Source organism: Monodelphis domestica, chromosome 2 (genome assembly GCF_027887165.1).
Source record: "Monodelphis domestica isolate mMonDom1 chromosome 2, mMonDom1.pri, whole genome shotgun sequence".
Taxonomy (NCBI): domain Eukaryota; kingdom Metazoa; phylum Chordata; class Mammalia; order Didelphimorphia; family Didelphidae; genus Monodelphis; species Monodelphis domestica.
Genome location: NC_077228.1, coordinates 110741936 through 110761038, shown reverse-complemented (window position 1 = coordinate 110761038; position 19103 = coordinate 110741936). Strand labels below are relative to the sequence as shown.

The following is a 19103-nucleotide window of genomic DNA, read 5'->3' as shown; positions in this document are numbered from 1 at the left end:
TTGGGATAGACTGAGGTAAAGGAGGGAAGAATCACTGAATTGTAAAGTACCAGAGATAGAAGGGACCATAGAGATGGCCTAGACCAAAAGAACCCCTTTCTGAAGCGTGAAGCAAAGGGATTCCCTTCTTAGAGAAGAAGAGCACACATAACCAAAATTGGGATGGGGATGGAACTGTCCATGGGGACAGGTGCTAGCATAAAGTAACACTGAGGTTATCTCACCTTCAAAGGAGGTAAGGTGTCAGGGCATCCCCCTCACTTTCATAGGCTTATGGAATTTGAGCTGAAATGGAGCTTAAGAATCACTGGTGGATCCTCCTCATCTTAGAGAGATAGTAACACAGTTACACAGATAGGGTTGGAACCCCTGGAGGATTATCTTCCATCTCTCTTTTTCTCTTTCTCTTTCTGTTTCCCTGTCTCTATGTGTTTCTGTCCAAGAAGTTCACCATACTACCTCTCACCCAAATCCCTTCCCTTATCCTAAAAAAGTAGAACCAGTTCAGGTCCCTGGACACTTTCTCCACTGTCCCCTAAAGGAGTTCCCCAATCCCTCCCTCCTTTCTCCCCACTGCTTCCAAATGAGCCACGGAGGGGCAGGTACAAATTCACACAGGGGACTCAGTTATCTCCTAGAGAGAAAACAATGTCTCTCTCCATCTCTCCCTCCCTCCCTTTCTTTCCTTCCCCCTCTCCCTCTCTGTCTCTTTCTTTCTCTGTCTCTCTGTCTCTCTCTCCCTCCCTCCCTCCCTCCCTTCTCTGTGTGTATATATGTGATTCTTGAGTAGGTTAGAAGACAGGGAAAGAGACACTGTCCTGCTGACTGGAATCCTTCTTTCCTCTCCCTACAGTCTGTGCTAGGTGCCCTAATTGCTGTCAATCTCAAGAACTCTCTTAAGCAGCTCACCGATCCCTATTACTTGTGGAAGAAAAGCAAATTGGATTGTGTGAGTATGTCCTCCTAACCCCAACCTGGTCTTCTCAGCCCTCTTATGTCCATTTCCTCCTGGTCATACTGTCCCCAAAACCACTTCCTGGCCAATGCCCAAATCTGCTCTCTCCAGAACTTTTCATCCTCCAGTAACCCATGGGAAATCCCACTGATCAGAAAGGGAGTGTTTAGGCCCAGACACAGCAAGATAAAGTGAAGGCAGGAAAATCAGGTCTCCCCACAAACTCCCCCATAATAGTTATGGCCTATGTTTATAGAGCATTTATATTCCCTATCTCATTTGATCCACGAAACAACTCTGAGAGATAAATTACATGAGTATTATTATTATCCCCATTTTTAAACCCTTCCCTTCCATCTTGGAATTAATATTGTGTATTAGTTCCAAGGCAGAAGAATGGAAAGGGCTAGGCAGTAGAGGTTACATGACTTGCTAAGTATCTGAGGTCCAATTTGAACCCAGGACCTCACGTCTCTAGGCCTGGCTCTTAATCCACTGAGCCACCAGCTGTCCCCATTCCCATGAAGATGCATTGAGGTGTAGTGATTTGCCCAAGATAAATCAACTAATAAGTAAATGGCAAAGATGGGACCCAGAAGCAGACCTGGGTTTCCAAATCCAATACTTTTCACTCTTGATAGTTATTTCTGGGCTTCTCACAACCCCTTAAATATGTCTACCACATTATGTTTTTCAAATTCACAGCATCATTGGATTTGCATAAGACCCCTATGAGAAAAGTAGGGCAGGCACAATGAGCTTCAAGAACTCTAAACTCTTTAGCGAGGACCTGTAGGAATTCATTTCCAAACATTCCTTGATTAGCCAGTCCTTTGATTTGTCAGCTATTGACTAGGCACCATCAAGGACACACATGGCCTGGTAGAGCTTAAGATAAGTATCCTAAGATATATACTATAAATATACACTCCCTGTCCCTAGTGAGCTTCTAGTCAAATGAAGAAATTAATAATATTTGTAGCTTAAAACTGTATCAATTTATTGAAGGACATGGCCTTAAGAAGTCTTCCTATTAGAAGTGGTCTTCTCCTAGCTATGTGACCCTGGGCAAGTCACTTAACCCCTATTGCCTAGTCCTTACTGCTCTTCTGCCTTGGAACCAATATATAGTATTGATTCTAAGATGGAAAGTAAGGGCTAAAAAAAAAAGAAGAAGAAGAAGAAGAAGCAATCTTCTCCCTGGGCAGACCTGAGAGCCTTCACCTTAGGACACCTTCTTCCTGTCTCCTTACAGTGTGTCTGGGTTGTAAGTTTCCTCTCCTCCTTTTTCCTCGGACTGCCTTATGGTGTAGCAGTGGGAGTATCCTTCTCCATCCTAGTGGTTGTCTTCCAGACCCAGTTGTGAGTACTCTACTGTCAACCCTGGGCTAACCTTTAAAATAGTCTCCTTGGAAGGGCAACCTTGGGACAATTGATGCCAAACTTCCTGGTGTCCATCACTAAATGCCTGACCAGGGAATAGTCAGTTCTAGAGGTGCCCCATTCCTCTTACAAAAAGCAGGTGCCTCCATGGCTCAGATCTGAAGAAGGTACCTAAGGTCATTACAAGCCCTGATCCCACAAAAGGTATTGGCATAGGGTAAGTGCACAGGGATCTCTGTCTAAGCTTACCTGTTAGGGAAAATGTGTTGCCACTGACCATCCCAGAGGACATGATTAATAGCTTTTTGGGTTCTAAAGAGAGTTGAGTATGAATTCAGGGTTAAAAAGATAGAGAACATTTGGCAAGCATCAGAAGTAATAAGAGAAACTGGAAATAGGACAACCTCTCCAACATAGCCTAGACATGACCCAAGGAGGTCAAACCATTGATTGGAGTTCCCAAGACCTCAGGCTTCTCCCCTACCCCTAGAGAAATTACAAGCACTTGAGTTAAACCTGACCAAACAGTGTTGTACCAACTAGCATCAGTTCCAGAGGTTAGATAGGGAAAGGTAGGTAGTAAGTCTCAGGAAAGCCTTTCCTTCTCTAACAACTCAAGACCAGAAAGTTCTGATACTGGTGCCACATACACTTTATGACTTTGTATATGTCCCCATATCTTCAACCCTCTTTGGGAAACCCATGTGGAATAAATGGCTCCCAGATATCTTCTTCTCCAAGACCAGAGATCACTACGTAATTTCCCACCCACACACCCCCAGACGAGGAGGTAGTTTCCTCTCTTGCCCTCCTTCTGATCTTAGCAGGATCCTACATGGAGTGACTATTCTCATTTGTTTTTCCTTTTTTCCTTCCTTATGCAGCCGTAATGGCTCTGCCCTGGCCCAAGTCATGGACACAGATATCTATGTGAACCCAAAGACCTATAATAGGGTAAGTAGCAGTCTGCTCTTCCCGTTCTCTAATATCCCCTCAAATGTCCAACCCCTAGAGGACTGGAGCTGGACCAAAATCAAGTGTAGTTTGGTCCTCTCTTCTGTCTCAGCCCCAACTAAGATAAGAAATTTTAAAAAATAATACAAAAACACTTCAGCCTCCTAAGCCCAGTCTCCTTGTGGCAGGTCCAGGAAGTAGAAGGAATTAAGATCCTGACTTACTGTTCTCCAATCTACTTTGCCAACTCAGAAATATTCAGACAGAAGGTCATTTCCAAGGTAAACCTGGAGGGAAGAAGTTCTCTAAAGTGGCTGAGGCAGGGGATGAAAAGAGACAAAGAAGGTGGAGCTCAATGTAGCTACTGATTTTCTTCCTATAGATAGGTGTGGATCCCCAGAAAGTGTTCCTGGCCAAGCAGAAATACCTAAAGCGCCAAGAGAAGGGACGCAAGATGCCCACAAAACAAAGGAAATCCCTGTTCTTGAGAAACAAGGTGAGTTGAATCCAAAACAGTTCCCCTCCATTACCACACATATAGCCATACTCATCAGATCATGCTCTTTCTTTCTCCCTCCTTCCCTCTCTCTCTGTCTCTTTCCCCTCCATTCTCTCTCCTCTCACTCTCTCCTCTCTTCTTTCTCCTCTCTCTCCTCCCTTCCTCTTCTCTCTCTCCCCTCCCCTTCTTTCTCCTCTTACTCTAACCTCTCTTCTTTCTCCTTGCTTTCTCTCTCTCCCTTCTTTCTTGTCTCTTCCTTTTCTCTCTCTCTTTCTCTTTCTCCCCTCCTTTTCCTCCCTCTTCTTTGCTTCTGTTTCTCTGCCATATCATATCAATAATCCAAGTATATGAAACTAAGGTAGGAATTCCTAACCTGGGGTCCATAAACTTGTTTTTTTTAATATTATAGTAAATTTATTTTCATATAATGTGCTTCTTATGTAATCTTATGTCTTTTATTTTGTGCATTTAAACACGATTCTGAGAAGGGGCCCATAGGCTTCACCAGAATGCCAAAAGGACACAAAAAAGACTAAGAAATAACCTTGATCTAAAGAGATGGATTTCTCTAGCTAGGTTGTCTAAGGTAAGTCGTACCCTGTAAGGGTCCATTCTAAACCATTCCCCTGTCCTTGCCCCCAGACTGTCTCCCTGCAGGAACTCCAGCAAGACTTTGAGAGTGTTTCCCCCACTGATACCAACAACAATCAGACAGCCGCCAATGGAACTGGGGTCTCCTATATCACCTTCAGCCTAGAGACCCCCACACCCTCCAAAGATGAGCCACCAGCCCCCTTTACACCCTCCAGTGAACCTGAGGATTCCCTGGCCAGTGCCCCACCCTTTATCTCCTTCCACACCGTCATCCTGGACATGAGTGGGGTCAGCTTCGTTGATCTTATGGGCATCAAAGCATTGGCAAAGGTAAGGCCTATATAGATAGTGAAGAAACATACATACACACACACACACACACACACACACACACACACACACTATTTTTCCTCCTAATGCCATTACTAAATTCTTAATTTTGGAGAAACTCAACCAATGCAAAAGTTTTCAAAGCAGAAGATAGTCTCTGACTTCTTTTTTTTTAACCCTTACCTTCTGTCTTAGAACCAATACTGTGTAATGGTTCCAAAGCATAATAGTGGTAAGGGCTAGGCAATGGGGGTCAAGTGACTTGCCTATGGTCACACTACGTCACACTAGACACAGCTCAGAAGTGTCTGAGGCCAGATTTATACCTAGGACCTCCCATTTCTAGGTTTGGCTTTCAATCCACTGAGCTGTCTAGCTGCCCCTTTCCCACCCTTTCCAATGGTACTTTTTTTTCCCAACCTTTACCTTCCATCTTGGAATCAATACTATGTATTGGTTCCAAGGCACAAGAGTGGTAAGGGCTGGGCAATGGGGGTCAAGTGACTTGCCCAGGGTCACACAGCTAGGAAGTGTCTGAGGCCAGATTTAAACCTAGGACCTCCCATCTCTAGGCCTGGCTCTCCATCCACTGAGCCACCCAGCTGCCCCCTCCAATGGTACTTCTGATTTAGTTTAACTTTCACTTCTTTAAATCTGCACATGGTGGGCAATGGCCTTAGAAAATCCAGTATACAGAACATTTCTCCAGAGGCCTCACCTCTAAGAAAGAAACTTAGATCTCTGTATCTAACTTCCAGAAAAAAGGCAGATGATGCCCTGTTGTCCCCCCACCTCTAAGGCTCCAAAATCCATCAGAGAGAATTTGGCCATAACTGCTGACTACTGCCCCCATCCCTTACTTAGACCAACAATTGGAATAGAAGGCAGAGAAATCAAGGAATATAATCATTCATCCATACCCACAATCCAAATAGGCAGGCCAGAAGAGAACTGCTAATAAGCTTATCTTCTGATTGTGCCCCTAACTGCCTCTTGAAGATCAAAGTCAGTAAACCATAGAGTTGACTGGAGGAGGAAAAGGTCTATGGAGAAGCTTGACTGGAGGAGGAGGAGGAGGGAGAGATACAAAAAGGAGAGGCAGCCACATGACCAAAGGCTTCCTGCCATAAGTTGGTCCTTTAAGCATCTTGGATTTGTTGGGTTTTTTTAACCCTCACTTTCTGGTTTAATAACAAGTAAACCCTCATTTTCTGGCTTAGTAACAACTCTAAGAGAGAAGGGTAAGCAGATAAGTGACTTGCCCAGGGTCATACAGCTAGGAAGTGTCTACGGTCAGTTTTGAAGGCCTGGCTCTTTATCCACTGTGCCACCTGGCTACTCCTAAGTGTCTTGTTATAGGGAAAGCTTTAATAGGATCAGAGAACTGAGAACTGGAAGGACCTTTAGAGATTGCAGAATCCATAGACCCCACCACCACCACCTCTATATCCTCCTGAGGACCTCCTGGCCAGTGACCCACCTAATAATTTCCCTCATAACATCATCTAGGATGTAGGTAGTTCTACTGCTTAAAAAGAGACCTTCAAGGCTACCTAGCCTAATTCTCTCACTTTACAAGTAAGAAAACTAACACACATAACCAGCAGAGTCAAGATTCAAACCCAGATCCTCTCACCCCAAATACTATGCTGTCTCATGCCTCATACCACCCTCTAAGGGGGGTGAAAGAATCAAGGCAACCCAAATCCTCCTGGTCCCTGTCCCCTTTGTCCCCAAAGCTTGCCTCCTCTGAGTCTTCCCTTCTGTGAGAGTGGAGGAGGTGCTGCTTCCCTACTCCCCCAGGGGTCAGTGAGGAGGGAGATCCAGGGGACTATAATTGGCGTGAAGTGACCATCATGGTCACTTGGCCAGAGCCAAGTTTCCATCCTGCTTTGCAAAGCTCTCAGTCAGCACTCCAAGGAGCAGAAGTGTATGCCTGCTGCTATTTTTACCCACGGCTACACCCAGCCCTTGGTGGGACTGACTTGTTCAGCTCCACTTGAAGTATGTTTTGTGGGTCACCTGTGGGACACACTCAGAACATTCTTCTCCTTTTGTCTCTCTCTCCCCCCCCTTTCCCCACCTCCTTCTCCTGACCCAACATCTCTGGCCCCAGCTCTCCTCCACCTTTGGGAAGATTGGAGTGAAGGTATTCTTGGTGAATATTCAAGGTAAGAGGAGGGGGACATTCAGAGGCAGCTACAAGGGGCTAGGAGCTACTCTTTAGGTCACTGCTGAACTGGAAGGCAAGTCAAAATGAGAATGAGGGCAGATGTCGGAAACATCCCAGGAACACTAAAGTCAGAGTAAGGGCTGGGTCTGGACCAAAGCCAAAAGTGAACACAGAGAACTCCCAATAGTATACAGAGAGGAAGAGGGAAAGAAAAAGGCTGGGAGAGAGGGAAAGAGAGAGGATAAATCAAGGAAGGTGTATTAATGACTATGTGCCAAATACTCTACTAAGCCCTGCACACACATACAAAGGGAAAAGCAAGACTGCTCCTGCCCTGAAGGAGCTTCTATTTTAATGAGGGAGACACCAGAAGATACATGGAGAGCAGTTATGACAAGGAAAATTTAGAATGGAACACAAGGATGCCCCCTGCAGATGCTGGTCCTCGCCAGGAGTCTAAAAGGAACTCAGAGATTCTCAAAAGTAATAGTAAGAAAGGAAAGCATTCTGGGTAAGAGGAATAACAATCAATCCATCAACAATTGTTAAATATCTACTATGTGCCAGACATGGCGCTAAGCACTGGAGATCTAAAAAAAAAAAAAGGCAAAAGATAGACTCTGCTCTCAAGGAGCTTATAATTTAATGAAAACCATGAGGATTCTTTTTTTTATTTAGTCCATCCTTTCTGTCTTAATAGTAACTCTTAAAACAGAAGACCAAGGGCTAAGCAATTGGGGTTAAATGACTTACCTGGGGTTACAGGTCCTCCCAGCTCCAGGCCTGGCACTCTTATCTTCTGCGCCACCATGAGCAAAGCCTCCCTAATGGGGGATGCAGCCCTGTGTTTTAAAGCAGTGCTCATGGACTTTCTGGTCCTGGATCATTGTATTTCTGAGAGTAGCTAAGTCCCTCCCTATTGATCATTCCCCAATATTGCTGTTACAGTGTACAATGTTCTCCTGGTTCTGTTCATTTCACTCTGCATCAGTTCACATAGACTTTTCCAGCTCTTTCAGAAATCCTCCTGTTGGGGGGGGGGGGGGGCAGCTGGGTGGCCCAGTGGATTGAGAGCCAGACCCAGAGATGGGATGTCCTGGGTTCAAATCTGGCCTCAGACACTTCCTAGCTGTGTGACCCTGGGCAAGTCACTTGACCCCCATTGCCTAGCCCTTACCACTCTTCTGCCTTAGAACCAATACCCAGTATTGATTCTAAGATGGACAGCAAGGGTTTTAAAAAAAATTTTTTTTTTAAAGAAAAGAAATGCACCTGTTCCTCATTCCTTACAGCACAGTAGTTTTCCATCACCACCATGATTTGTTCAGCCATTCCCCATGGAGGGAGAACCCTTTAGTTTCCAAATCTTTACCACCCCAAAAAGAGCAGCTGTCACTATTTTTGTACAAACAGGTACTTTCCAGGAGGGAGGTTTTAACATCTTTGGGCATAACCTCTCCCAAGGCAATCACTCCACAGAATTAAAGGGTTTCCTTTTCTGAGTCCCAGGCTCATTTTTCTCTATGATTACTGTGCCCTCTGCTGCTCAAACTAGCACTGCAACAATACCATGCTTGTGGGAAGTTGGGTGGCCAGATGATAACGCCCATTTATACTACGTCTCAAAATTAGCAAAGCCTTCTCGTTACCACAAACTTCTTTTTTTAATAGTAAATTTTTAATTGTGTAAGATTACAATACAATTTTTTTAATAGTAGCTTGCTGACAATTTGCAATACCTGCTCTTTTTCTCTTCCTCCCATCCCCAATATAATATAGGTTGTAAATAAGTTATCATGCAATATATATTTCCTTGTTTCTCATTTACCACAAATTTCTGTGGAAGACAATGCAATGAGGCCAGGGAGGCTCTGAAGCATAATTTTTCTTTCTTCCCTTTCTCCATCTACTTCTCCCTTGCCTCCTCCTTGCCCCAGTCCCCAGGGGCAGTTATCTTCTTGACAGATAATGTTTTTCCTCTTTCCAGCCCAAGTATACAATGACATTAATCATGGAGGTGTCTTTGAGGATGGGACTCTAGAACAAAGTCACATCTTCCCCAGCATCCATGATGCTGTCCTCTTTGCCCAAGCCAACAGCAGAGCAGTGGTCACAGGACAAGACTTAAGAGCGGTATGTATGGTCCTTGACACTAAGGGTACCCCATGTGGGAGCTGATAGTGGGGGAAGGAAGTTAATGAACAATAATAAATGTGATGCCATCTCCCCATTCACCAGTAACTGAGAAAAGACCATAGAATGTTTTGTTTTGGTTTTTTTTTTTTAATCCTTATCTTCTGTCTTAGAATCAATACTGTGTATTGGTTCCAAAGCAGAAGAGTGATAAGGGCTGACCAATGGGGGTTAAGTGACTTGCTCAGGGCCACAGCTAGGAAGTATCTGAGGTCAAAGATCATAGAATGTTAAAGCTAGAAAGGGACCTTGGAAGATATTCAGTCCAATTCATTTTATAAATAAAAAACTGAGAGGAAATGACTTTGTGCCCTTTTCCCTCCACTGTTCTCCCTGAGAAGTATTGAGAAAAGGAAAGAGCAAACTAGAAAACTAAAGAGCAAAGCTGTAGGCTTGTATACACTCTAGGCAGAGAATCAACCCAGTCATTTTCTTTTTTCTCTTTATTTTTTAATTTAAAATTTTCAATCAACAAAAATCTGTAAAAACCTGTCTTCTCTCTCTTTCCCACCCACTTCAGAAAGAAAGGAAGGAAGGAAGGAAGGAAGGAAGGAAGGAAGGAAGGAAGGAAGGAAGGAAGGAAGGAAGTGCAAAACCTTCATTCTAAACATGCAAATTCTAAGCAAAACAAATTCCTTCATTTGACCAAATGACCACAAAATGACCACAATGATCACAAAAAATTCACGTGTATCTATACATAAACACAGGCACATAAATATGTGCCTGTGTTTATGTATACATTCATATATATGTGTGTATATACATATATGTGCCCAGGTATATGCATAATGTGTTGTGTGTTGGTATATACATGTATATATACATGTATGTGTGTGTATGTATAAAATATCTTGGTCAGTGCTCTGAAGAGATGAGCAGCACATTTCATCATGAGTCCTCTGGAATCAAGCTGCACCAGACCACACCAATATAATAATAGCTACACTTCTGCAGTCAGTCAATAAATATTTATTAAGTGCCTGCCAGCAGTATCTCCTTGGTACTCACACAGCACCAGGCACTGTGCCAAGTGCCAGAGATACAAGGAAAGACAAAAGACAATCCCTGTTTTCTCAGAGCTCACGGTCTAATGGAGGAGACCACAGGAAAACAGTCACTTACAAGCAAGATATATGCAGGATAAAAATGGAGATAATCAATAGAGGGTGTGCCAACACTTGAAGGTGTACAAAAGGCTTTTCTCCCAAGGGCTCCTTGGGGAGATAGTATCAGGAGTCATTCCTCCATTTCCCAGATTAGGAAACTGAGGCTCTGGAGAAGGTTAAGTGGTTTGCCCAGAGTCACCGAATCCTTGTAGGGAGCAGCACCAGAGCTTAAATTCAGATCATCACAAGATCACTGGCCTTTGTGCTTGCTGTCACATGTGAACGATGGGTCAAATTAAAACATTCCAATGATTACAAAAGAACTTGTTGGTGCTCTATACAAAGGGGAAGCTCTATAAGAGGGGAGGGGAAGGAGGACAGGGTCGGTTGAGATAGGAGAAAGGATTTCTTCTGTGGAATTTTGACCTTAAGCAGATCACTCTGTGAATAGTATGAGATGAAAATCAACACCACTCAAAAATACCAAAGGTTGGAGAGATCTAGAGGCAGGGATGACTTTTGTCAGCAGAGGAATCCGTGCCCAGGCTCTCCTCGGGCTGCTCTCTGGCTCCTCTCCCAATTCAGCCTTTGCCCTCCTGTGCCAAATGCTAATAAAACTATCCGTGCCTCCTTCATATCTAAGAAAAGGCTTGTCTGGACTTAGAGCAACTATTTGTTCTTTGCCTTACAGATGGGTGAAGGTGAACCCATCTGTAACAGCCTTGAAAAGCTACCTAGAAAAATAAAGAAGGCTTTTGGCTCTTGCACTAATGGGGTCAAAAGGATGGGAAGGAAGGAAGGGCATAAACAGAGTTAGCACCAATTCAACTGACTATCCTAAGGCTACTTCTTCAACCTAGTGAGCTTTTATTCTAGGTCTGAGGGAGGGGCATTTTCTCTCTAAAATAAAACATTCTTCTGAAAGATGAAGTTGGTTCAGTTGTGTTTGTAGAAAGAGCACTGAATTTGGAGTCAGAAAGTCCAGGTTCAAATCCTTACAGTATATCTTTTTTTTGTTATTGTTCAGTCGTTTCAGGAATGTCCAAGCCTTGATGACCCCATCTGGGGTTTTCTTGGCAAAGAAAGTGTCTTACTGTTTCCTTCTCCAGCTCATTTTACAGCTGAAGAAACTGAGGCAAAGAGGGTTAAGTAACTTGTCCATGGTCACACAGCTAGTAAAGTGTCTGAGGCTGGATTTGAACACATGTCTTCCTGACTCCAGACCTATTCTATCTATCCACTGTACCACTTAGCTGCCCATAGATAGGAGGGAAAAGGAAATAAGCATTTAAGTAGTGCCTATGAGAAGGACTATTTAACCTCTAACACAGGGGATAGAGCTCCAGGCCTGGAGATGGGAGGATCTGGATTCAAATCTAGTTTTAGATCCTTCCTGTCTGGGCAAATCACTTATCTCCAGTCTGGGCAAATCACTTATCTCCAGTTGCCCAGCCTTTTCCCTTTATTGCCTTGGAATTGATATTTCATATCTTAATATGGATTCTAAGACAGAAGGTAAGGGTTTAAAATCAGAATAATAATCAACTAATAAATAAGTTATTATGTGCTAGGCACTATGCCAAGTGCTTTATAAATATCATCTCATTTGGACCTCATAACAACTTTGGAAAGTAGGCGCTAATATTATCCCCATTTTATAGCTGAGGAAACTAAGGCAAAGAAAGACTAAGTGTCTCATCCAAGATCATCCAAATAGTTAGTGGCTGAGGTCAAATTTGAATTCGGGTCTTCTTGACTCTAGACACAGAGTCTATCTCCACTGTTTCACTGGGTATCCCTTGAGCAAAGTACCACTCTGAACCTTAGTTTCCTTGTCCATAAAATAAGATTCATTCATTTAACAAACTTTTATTAAGCACTTATGGTATATGTGTTGAATACTGAGCATTTCCTGGTAAGTGGATCAGAGAACTGCAAAACAGTGGCATGTGAGGGCCAAGGGGGAAGGTCATTACTGACAGAAGAGATCAGACATTGGGTCAGCTCTAAGCTTTAAATCCCTTGATCCTCATGCGCATTTCATGCCAATGACACAGCCCATAGAGGAAGGCAAGCTTCTTGGCATCTGGCCGATACTAGAGGAGGTGGGGAAGGAAGGGTGTGGATTGCTGTACATTCTGGGAAGGAGAGAGAGAGAGAGAGAGAGAGAGAGAGAGAGAGATTAGGAGGGGGCATATTTTAGTGGTTGGAAAAAGCATGCTGGCTTTGGTCAGTACCTGTCCTGCCTTGAGGCTTGGTTTGAATGCTACATCTCACAAGAGCTTCCTTCCTTTCTCATAGGCACCGGTGAACACCGAACTTTCTATGTATGATTCAGACGATGAGGGATCTAGCTACCGGGACCTGGAGCAGGTGAGCTGGAAGTGGGATTGGGAGAAGGGAGAGGATTACCCAGTATCCTTTGAGAAGAAGACTCTCAACTCAGCAACCATGGTAGGGAAGGAGGAAGAAGTCAAGGATGGGGTTTGGTTACACAGAAGAATTCTCAGCCTCATCTCTTAATTATGATTCCTCATTCTTTTTCCCCACCCTGGCTTCCCATATCAAGCCATCAATTACTATTGCCAAACACTGAGGTGGAAGAACAAACATCATAGCACTTGCCCTCAAAGAGCTTACATCCTATCAGGGGAGATAAGTCAACCAGCATTTTTTTTTAAGTGTACTATTTGTCAGGCACTGTGCTAAGTGCTAAAGATATGAAGAAAGGCAAAAAACAGCATCCCCCCCACACACAGGCAGTGCATATTCTAAAGGAGGAGACAATTGTGGAAAACTTAGAAGATAGAAACAGTATATATGAAGTGATCTGCACATGTTAGGCATTAGTAGCTTGGAGGTCCAGAAAGGGCCTGGCATAAAGTGGAAGGAAGCCTGGTAGGAATCAGGGAAAATAAGATGCTGACAAAAAGGGCAAAGCCTTTCAAGCATGAGGAATGAGAGGAGCAAAGGAATGGAGATGGGAAATGAAGGCTCAAGTGTATAAATTGGTATATATGTGTGTATATATATACATATATATAAAATGAATACACAGTACTATCAAAAGGGACTTTCTAGCATCATAACAGGGTACTTTCAAGTCATTGTCTTAAAAATAAACCCCCATTGCCTAGCCCTTACCACTCTTCTGCCTTGGAACCAATACACAGAATTGATTCCAAGATGAAAGGTAAGGGTTTAAAAACAAACAAACAAATAAGTAAATAAATAAAACAAAATAAACACCCGCATATATGATTTGGGGTTTTGGTTAGATTATTATAAAAATGAATAAAATGGAAATGGGATTTGATTGATAATATATGTATAACCCAGTGAAATTGCTTGTCAACTCCAGGAAAGGAGAAGGAGACATCAAGAAGCATGTAACCAAGGGGAAAAAAATAAAAAATAAAATTTAAAATAAAAATAAATACCCATAGGGCAGATAGGTGGCTCAGTGGATTCAGATCCCAGCCTAGAGACAAGAGGTCCTGGGTTCAAATGTGGCTTCAGACCCTTCCTGGCTAGATGACCTTGGGCAAGTGACTTAACCCCCTTTGCCTAGCCTTTACCACACTCTTCTGCTTTAGAACTGATATTTATTGTTGGTTTTAAGACAGAAAGTAAGATTTCAAAAAGAAAAAGAAAAAAAAGAAAAGAAACCCTCACCCAAAGGTTCCAACTAGAAAAAAAAATTCCCTAAAGGAAATCAGATAGTAGGTGTACAAGAAATCACATCTCTTCTTACCCCTATTTCTCTCCCCATTGTGTCTATTTTTTTCAAACCCTTACCTTCCATCTTAGAATCAATACTCTGTATTGATTCTAAGACACCAAGACAAAAGAGTGGTAAGGTCTAGGAAATGGGGGTTAAGGGACTTGTCCAGGGTCACACAGCTAGGAAGTGTCCAAGACCAGATTTGAACCTAGGACCTTCCATCTCTAGGCTTGGCTCTCAATCCACTGAACTACCCAGCTGCCCCCCATTATGCCTATTTTCTATGAGATTTGGGGGCTGGATAGGACTTTAAACTTGCTTGCTTATGAAGGTAAACTTAGAAATGAGAGATGAAAGGAATAAGGATGGGAAAAAAATGAACTAATGTCCCAGAATTCCTCAAAGGTCAGAATTGTACAGAGACAATTCTCCTCATTATAGATGAGGAAAACTAAAATGCTTGTACCAAAGTCAGTAGCCCTCAGCTTATGGACGCTCACATGACTTCTCCATTTGTCTCTGTGTGCTACTTTCCAGTCCTCAGGTCCACTCTGGGTCCACTCTCAGACTCAGCTCACTTTTCTGACCCACAGGCTTAATGTCCTCTCCTTTCTGCTTCCCCTACAGGAGATATTTGGGAGCATGTTCCATTCTGAGACCTTAACAGCTCTGTGAGGCTTCAGCAAGGACTCCATGCTGTCTCCAACATTTCCCATTCCCCAGGACCTTCCATAAAGAAGTGTCTAACCCTCTGAGCCTAGGATCGTGTCAGAGACTGACCTCAAGAGGCATGGCTGGGTGCAGGAAAGCACATTCACCAAGCTTCCTGTCTTCACCTCCTCCATCCTCTTCTTCTTTCCTCAGCTTGGACCCTCCAGAAGGACCTAACTATTGCAATACAGGGCTCTCAGGTCTGCCAGGAGCAAAGACTTGGAGAGTCAGTCTTCTCAGTCATCCTTTGCTCCTCAGAGCTCTGACTGGTACTAAAAAGGACATCTACCCTTCTAGGCAGCTGGAGAGGGCCCTCAGCTTCCTAGACTTTAGGGCAAACCAGGACAAAAGGAAAAATGTAATATTCTGACATAAAGCCAGAGACTGGACACCGTGAAGCTGACCCTGTACCACCACACTTGGCTACCAGTAGGTGCCAGGCTGCCCAAGGGTATAGGAACTCGGGCCATAGAAGTGAGGAGTTTTCCACGCTGAGCTGGACCGGTACTTTGTGGTTTGGCCCCCTCCTAGGATCTACTGCCTTGATGTTTTCTATTGGCAACTTCTATGCCATCATTCCCTCCTCTGGGGCCATGTTTACTGTCTTCCTTGAATGCAGCAGTCCATTCTCAGTGGCTACATTCATTCCCTCCATTACCCTATATTGGCCAAGGCCACTGCTCCTGGGGAATGATTGGGAGTTAACAAAGAGTTTACCTTTCACTCTAGACATGCCCCTTCAGAACTGGCCATCCAGAGACCGGCATGCCCTTGTAGAGTCCCATCCTGGATGTTGGGCGCCAATAATGTGGGGTACTAAGCAGCAAAAACACAGAGATCTGAATCTGTCATGAGGCTGGGGAAGGCTGGTACCAACCTAGCACAAGCTGGCATCAGGCTGGATTCCAGCAACAGCACCTGACAGTCCTTCAGATCTCCTGAGCAAAGTGCTTTCTCTGCCTAAATGAGCTGCACAGGGAGGAGCTTATCATTTTCACCCTTTTCTTGTTTTCCACAGTGATCACTCTCAGCAAAACCAGAACGTACTCCCCTCTAGGAAGCAGGCCAAATGGCTCGCCTAATGGCCTGGAGCCAAGAGGCCACACTCATCCCTCTTTAGGGGAAAGAATGCCCTCGAAGAACAGAGGACACTGGTTGTGTGGCCCTGCACACAAATCACCCCTCAGTGCCTCAGGCAAGCCCCCAAGACTACAAATGGCAGAGTAGACACTGAACTTCATGGCTAGAATTAATTTCCCATGCCAACCTTTGCCCTTCCTCCCCCTTGCCCATGCCCATACAAGCACACACTATCCTTTTTAGGAATAGAGATAAAGATGGGGTGCCGGTGCAAGCCTATAAGCCTTGCTTCTGGGGAGGCTGAGACTGGGGGATCACTAGAACTTGGGAGTTCTGAGCAAAAGTAGACCAAGCCGATCCAGGTCAACACTACATCAAGCACCAATATGGCAAGTTCCAGGAGGCAGGGGCAACCAGGTAACCTAAGGACTGGTGAATTAATGCAGGTTAGAAACACAGCACACCAAAGTTTCTGATGTGCGGACCAGAGGGGGTATCAGTGGTTGGGTTTATGTGTGGTCACTTTTCTTTTAGCCTGGGTAAAGCAGCTAGACCCAGAGTCTATACAAACGCACACAATTGAATAAGGATAGGGACAGAGTCACACTAGAATGCCTGGAGTTGTTGCCTCATTTGGGAGCACATACTTTTCCACCCAAAATCCCTCACTGTTCCCCATTAACATTCCTAAGCAGAGAACATTGTTGACAAGAGGGCCAATACTGTCAAAGAAATGAAGAGACTGCCATTCCTATAGTCCACTTTCAGAGTTTCCATTGATGGCACCCAATCAATACCACGAAGAAGTCCCTCTGACTCATCCTCGTGCCCCTCACTACCTGACCTCCACCACTTCCAAATCTCTCTCCAGAGCTGCTTTGCTTCAGGGAGCCTTCCCCAAAAGGTTGGGCTGGCCCAGCCTAGAAAACTCCTAGCTGGTCTTGACCGAAGTCTTCCCCTACCACCAACCTCCATCACACGGGTCTATATCACTGACTCACCAAAGTTCGAAAAATCTACAGTTAGAAGAGAAAATGTTAGAAAAGCCAGCACAATGTTGAGGCAGAGAGACTTGGTAGGAATGAATTACACCATTATGCAGTCCAAGAAATTTATCAAAGGACACTTGTCTAAGGATTCATCACACCTATCGCTCAATGTAGCAGATTCCCTGGACAGCGCTCACTCTTCCCATCTCCCTGCAAAATGAATTTAGGTAAATTTAGGATAAGCCTCTTTATTCTTAATCCTGAGACTGCCTAAAGACCCAGAACATTCATCTAGGAATGAAGGTTCTAGGCCACCACAAAGTGAACCAAAACTTGGAGAACTACAATGTGTGATTGACCCACCATACTCCAATGCTAAACTAGGAGGGAACAGACCTTCCAGATGTTGAGAGAGGGTTTTTTAACACCCACCCTGTGGTGTTCAGCCAAGTCTCTCCAGCCACTTCACCATCTTCAGTCAATGAATGAAGCCAAAGAAAAGCCTGTCTGCTCCTGGGAAGAGAACTATGTGGATAATTGTGAAGATTTCCCAAGTTGGGACATTTGTGGCAAAAATGTAACCAAGTGTCTGTTGACAGCCTTTCTGGGAATGATTCAGAAAGAGAGAAAAGGGAAAGAAAGAGAAATAATCCAGAATTTCAATGCTTTTGAATGTTTCTATTGATACTGACCTGTGAGATGCTGCCCCTCCCTTTCCCCAGGTCGGGGGTCTGTTTGTGTAATTTATTTAATTTAATCGCCATTCTTCTTTGTTCTTTTTGGTAATAAATTCTTTTTTTTTTTGTAAATGTGAACCAATGGACAGAAATTAGTTTGGTTTTCCAGAGAAGGCTGGATGGATGGATTATACTCAAAAGAGACATGTAAAGGGCTTTCAGACTCTGAAGTGTTATATAAATAGTAGCAATTATTATTACTCAGGAACTAAGAAGAGTATAAAATAGAAGAGACAAGGAGACAGATCCCTAACTAGAAACTCTGTTACTTGAAGCAAATTCTCTTGAGTAAGAGCAGGAGAAAGGAAGAAACCAGAGTATACACCACACACACACACACACACACACACACACACACACACACACACACACACACACACCCCAAGGCTATTTCTTCCTGGGGAGACCTGCACTTAATAAGGGTTGCTGCTGATCTCTGCTCCTGTACAGTAGGGGTCTGCTCCAGCTGGGGGTGCAGGTATCCCTTCCTCGTTGAGGTTTCCCCCATTGCTGTTTTGATAGGTCACTTATCTGCCTAAGAAATTAAAATGGAATTTTTTGTTGCCGACGACGACCACCGAAGGCCAGCAAAAGACAGAGAATAAATTTAGAAACTCATTTTTACTTAATATTGACCTGTCTGTGGCCTATGATCAAACACTTAACCCAAATTTTACAATAAGGTACTGTAAATACTACATAAAAGAAAAAAAAAGTCATATTTTTTCTCTGGTAGGAAAGGAGGGCCAAAAAATTTTGCAGATTTTCCTGACTGAAGGGACACCATGCCCCCAACCCTAGCTATGTGGAAGGAACACCTGTGGTCATATTAGCATAGGATTAGGGATGTCAGACTCTGAGAAAGGAGTGGGCAAGGGGACAAGGGGGTTTACCACAAGTCCAATGATCACAGTGGACCACCTTGGGGAAGAAGCATGCAACTTGTTTGTTTGTGGCCTGGGAACAAGCCTTGTTCTAGCTATGGCTCAGCATGAAGAGCTGAACTTTCTTCTGATCTTACTTCTAAATGGTAAAGGATGGTGGGGAGCTGGGTGGCTCAGTGGACGGAGAGCCAAGACTAGAGAAGGGAAGTCCTAGGTTCAAATTTGGGCTTGGACATTTCCCAGCTGTGTGACCTTGGGCAAGTCACTTAACCCCCATTGCATAGCCCTCACTGCTCCAGTTGGGGGTACAGATATCCCTTCCACATTGATATGTCACTTATCTACATACGTGACTTGGAATCTTCTCTTCTGCCTTAGAATCAATACAGTGTTGATTATAAGATGGAAGGTAAGAGTTTAAAAATAAATAAAAATGGTAAAGGATGGAAAACAGAGTCAGATCAGGATACTTGACCTTGTTCTACCTTATGCGACCTTGAGGAAATCCCACCATCTCACTGCACTGATTTTGTAACTAATAATAATCACTTACATGTGTGTGATGTTTAGGAAATAATGAAATTTTTACGAGCATTTGCCCATTTGGTCTTTATAACTCTGAGAGATATAGAACCAGGGCTGCCAGTGCTATCTGGTTAAAGAATTGTCAGCTCTTACCTAAAGAAAAGACAAAAAAAATGGTCCCACCTTGGAAGGCAAAAAATTGATGACATTTAATTCAATTCCAGAAAAAAACATTAAATTGCAAAGATAACAACAGCCCCTGC

At 43.7% G+C, this 19103-nt stretch overlaps 1 protein-coding gene across 2 annotated transcripts in view; it reads left to right on the top strand.

Annotated features, from left to right (window-relative positions):
• Positions 1-17509, top strand: part of SLC26A9 (solute carrier family 26 member 9) — a 45958-nt gene extending 28449 nt beyond the window's left edge. For both annotated transcript variants that reach the window (XM_056815822.1, XM_056815823.1), the window contains exons 12-21: positions 854-949; positions 2211-2317; positions 3223-3292; positions 3481-3573; positions 3675-3788; positions 4434-4715; positions 6832-6886; positions 8876-9021; positions 12492-12563; positions 14542-17509. In XM_056815822.1, coding sequence (XP_056671800.1) covers positions 854-949; positions 2211-2317; positions 3223-3292; positions 3481-3573; positions 3675-3788; positions 4434-4715; positions 6832-6886; positions 8876-9021; positions 12492-12563; positions 14542-14589 — 1083 coding nt within the window. In that variant the 3' untranslated portion in view covers positions 14590-17509. The remainder of the gene's footprint in view (positions 1-853; positions 950-2210; positions 2318-3222; positions 3293-3480; positions 3574-3674; positions 3789-4433; positions 4716-6831; positions 6887-8875; positions 9022-12491; positions 12564-14541) is intronic.
• The last annotated feature ends 1594 nt before the right edge of the window (positions 17510-19103 follow it).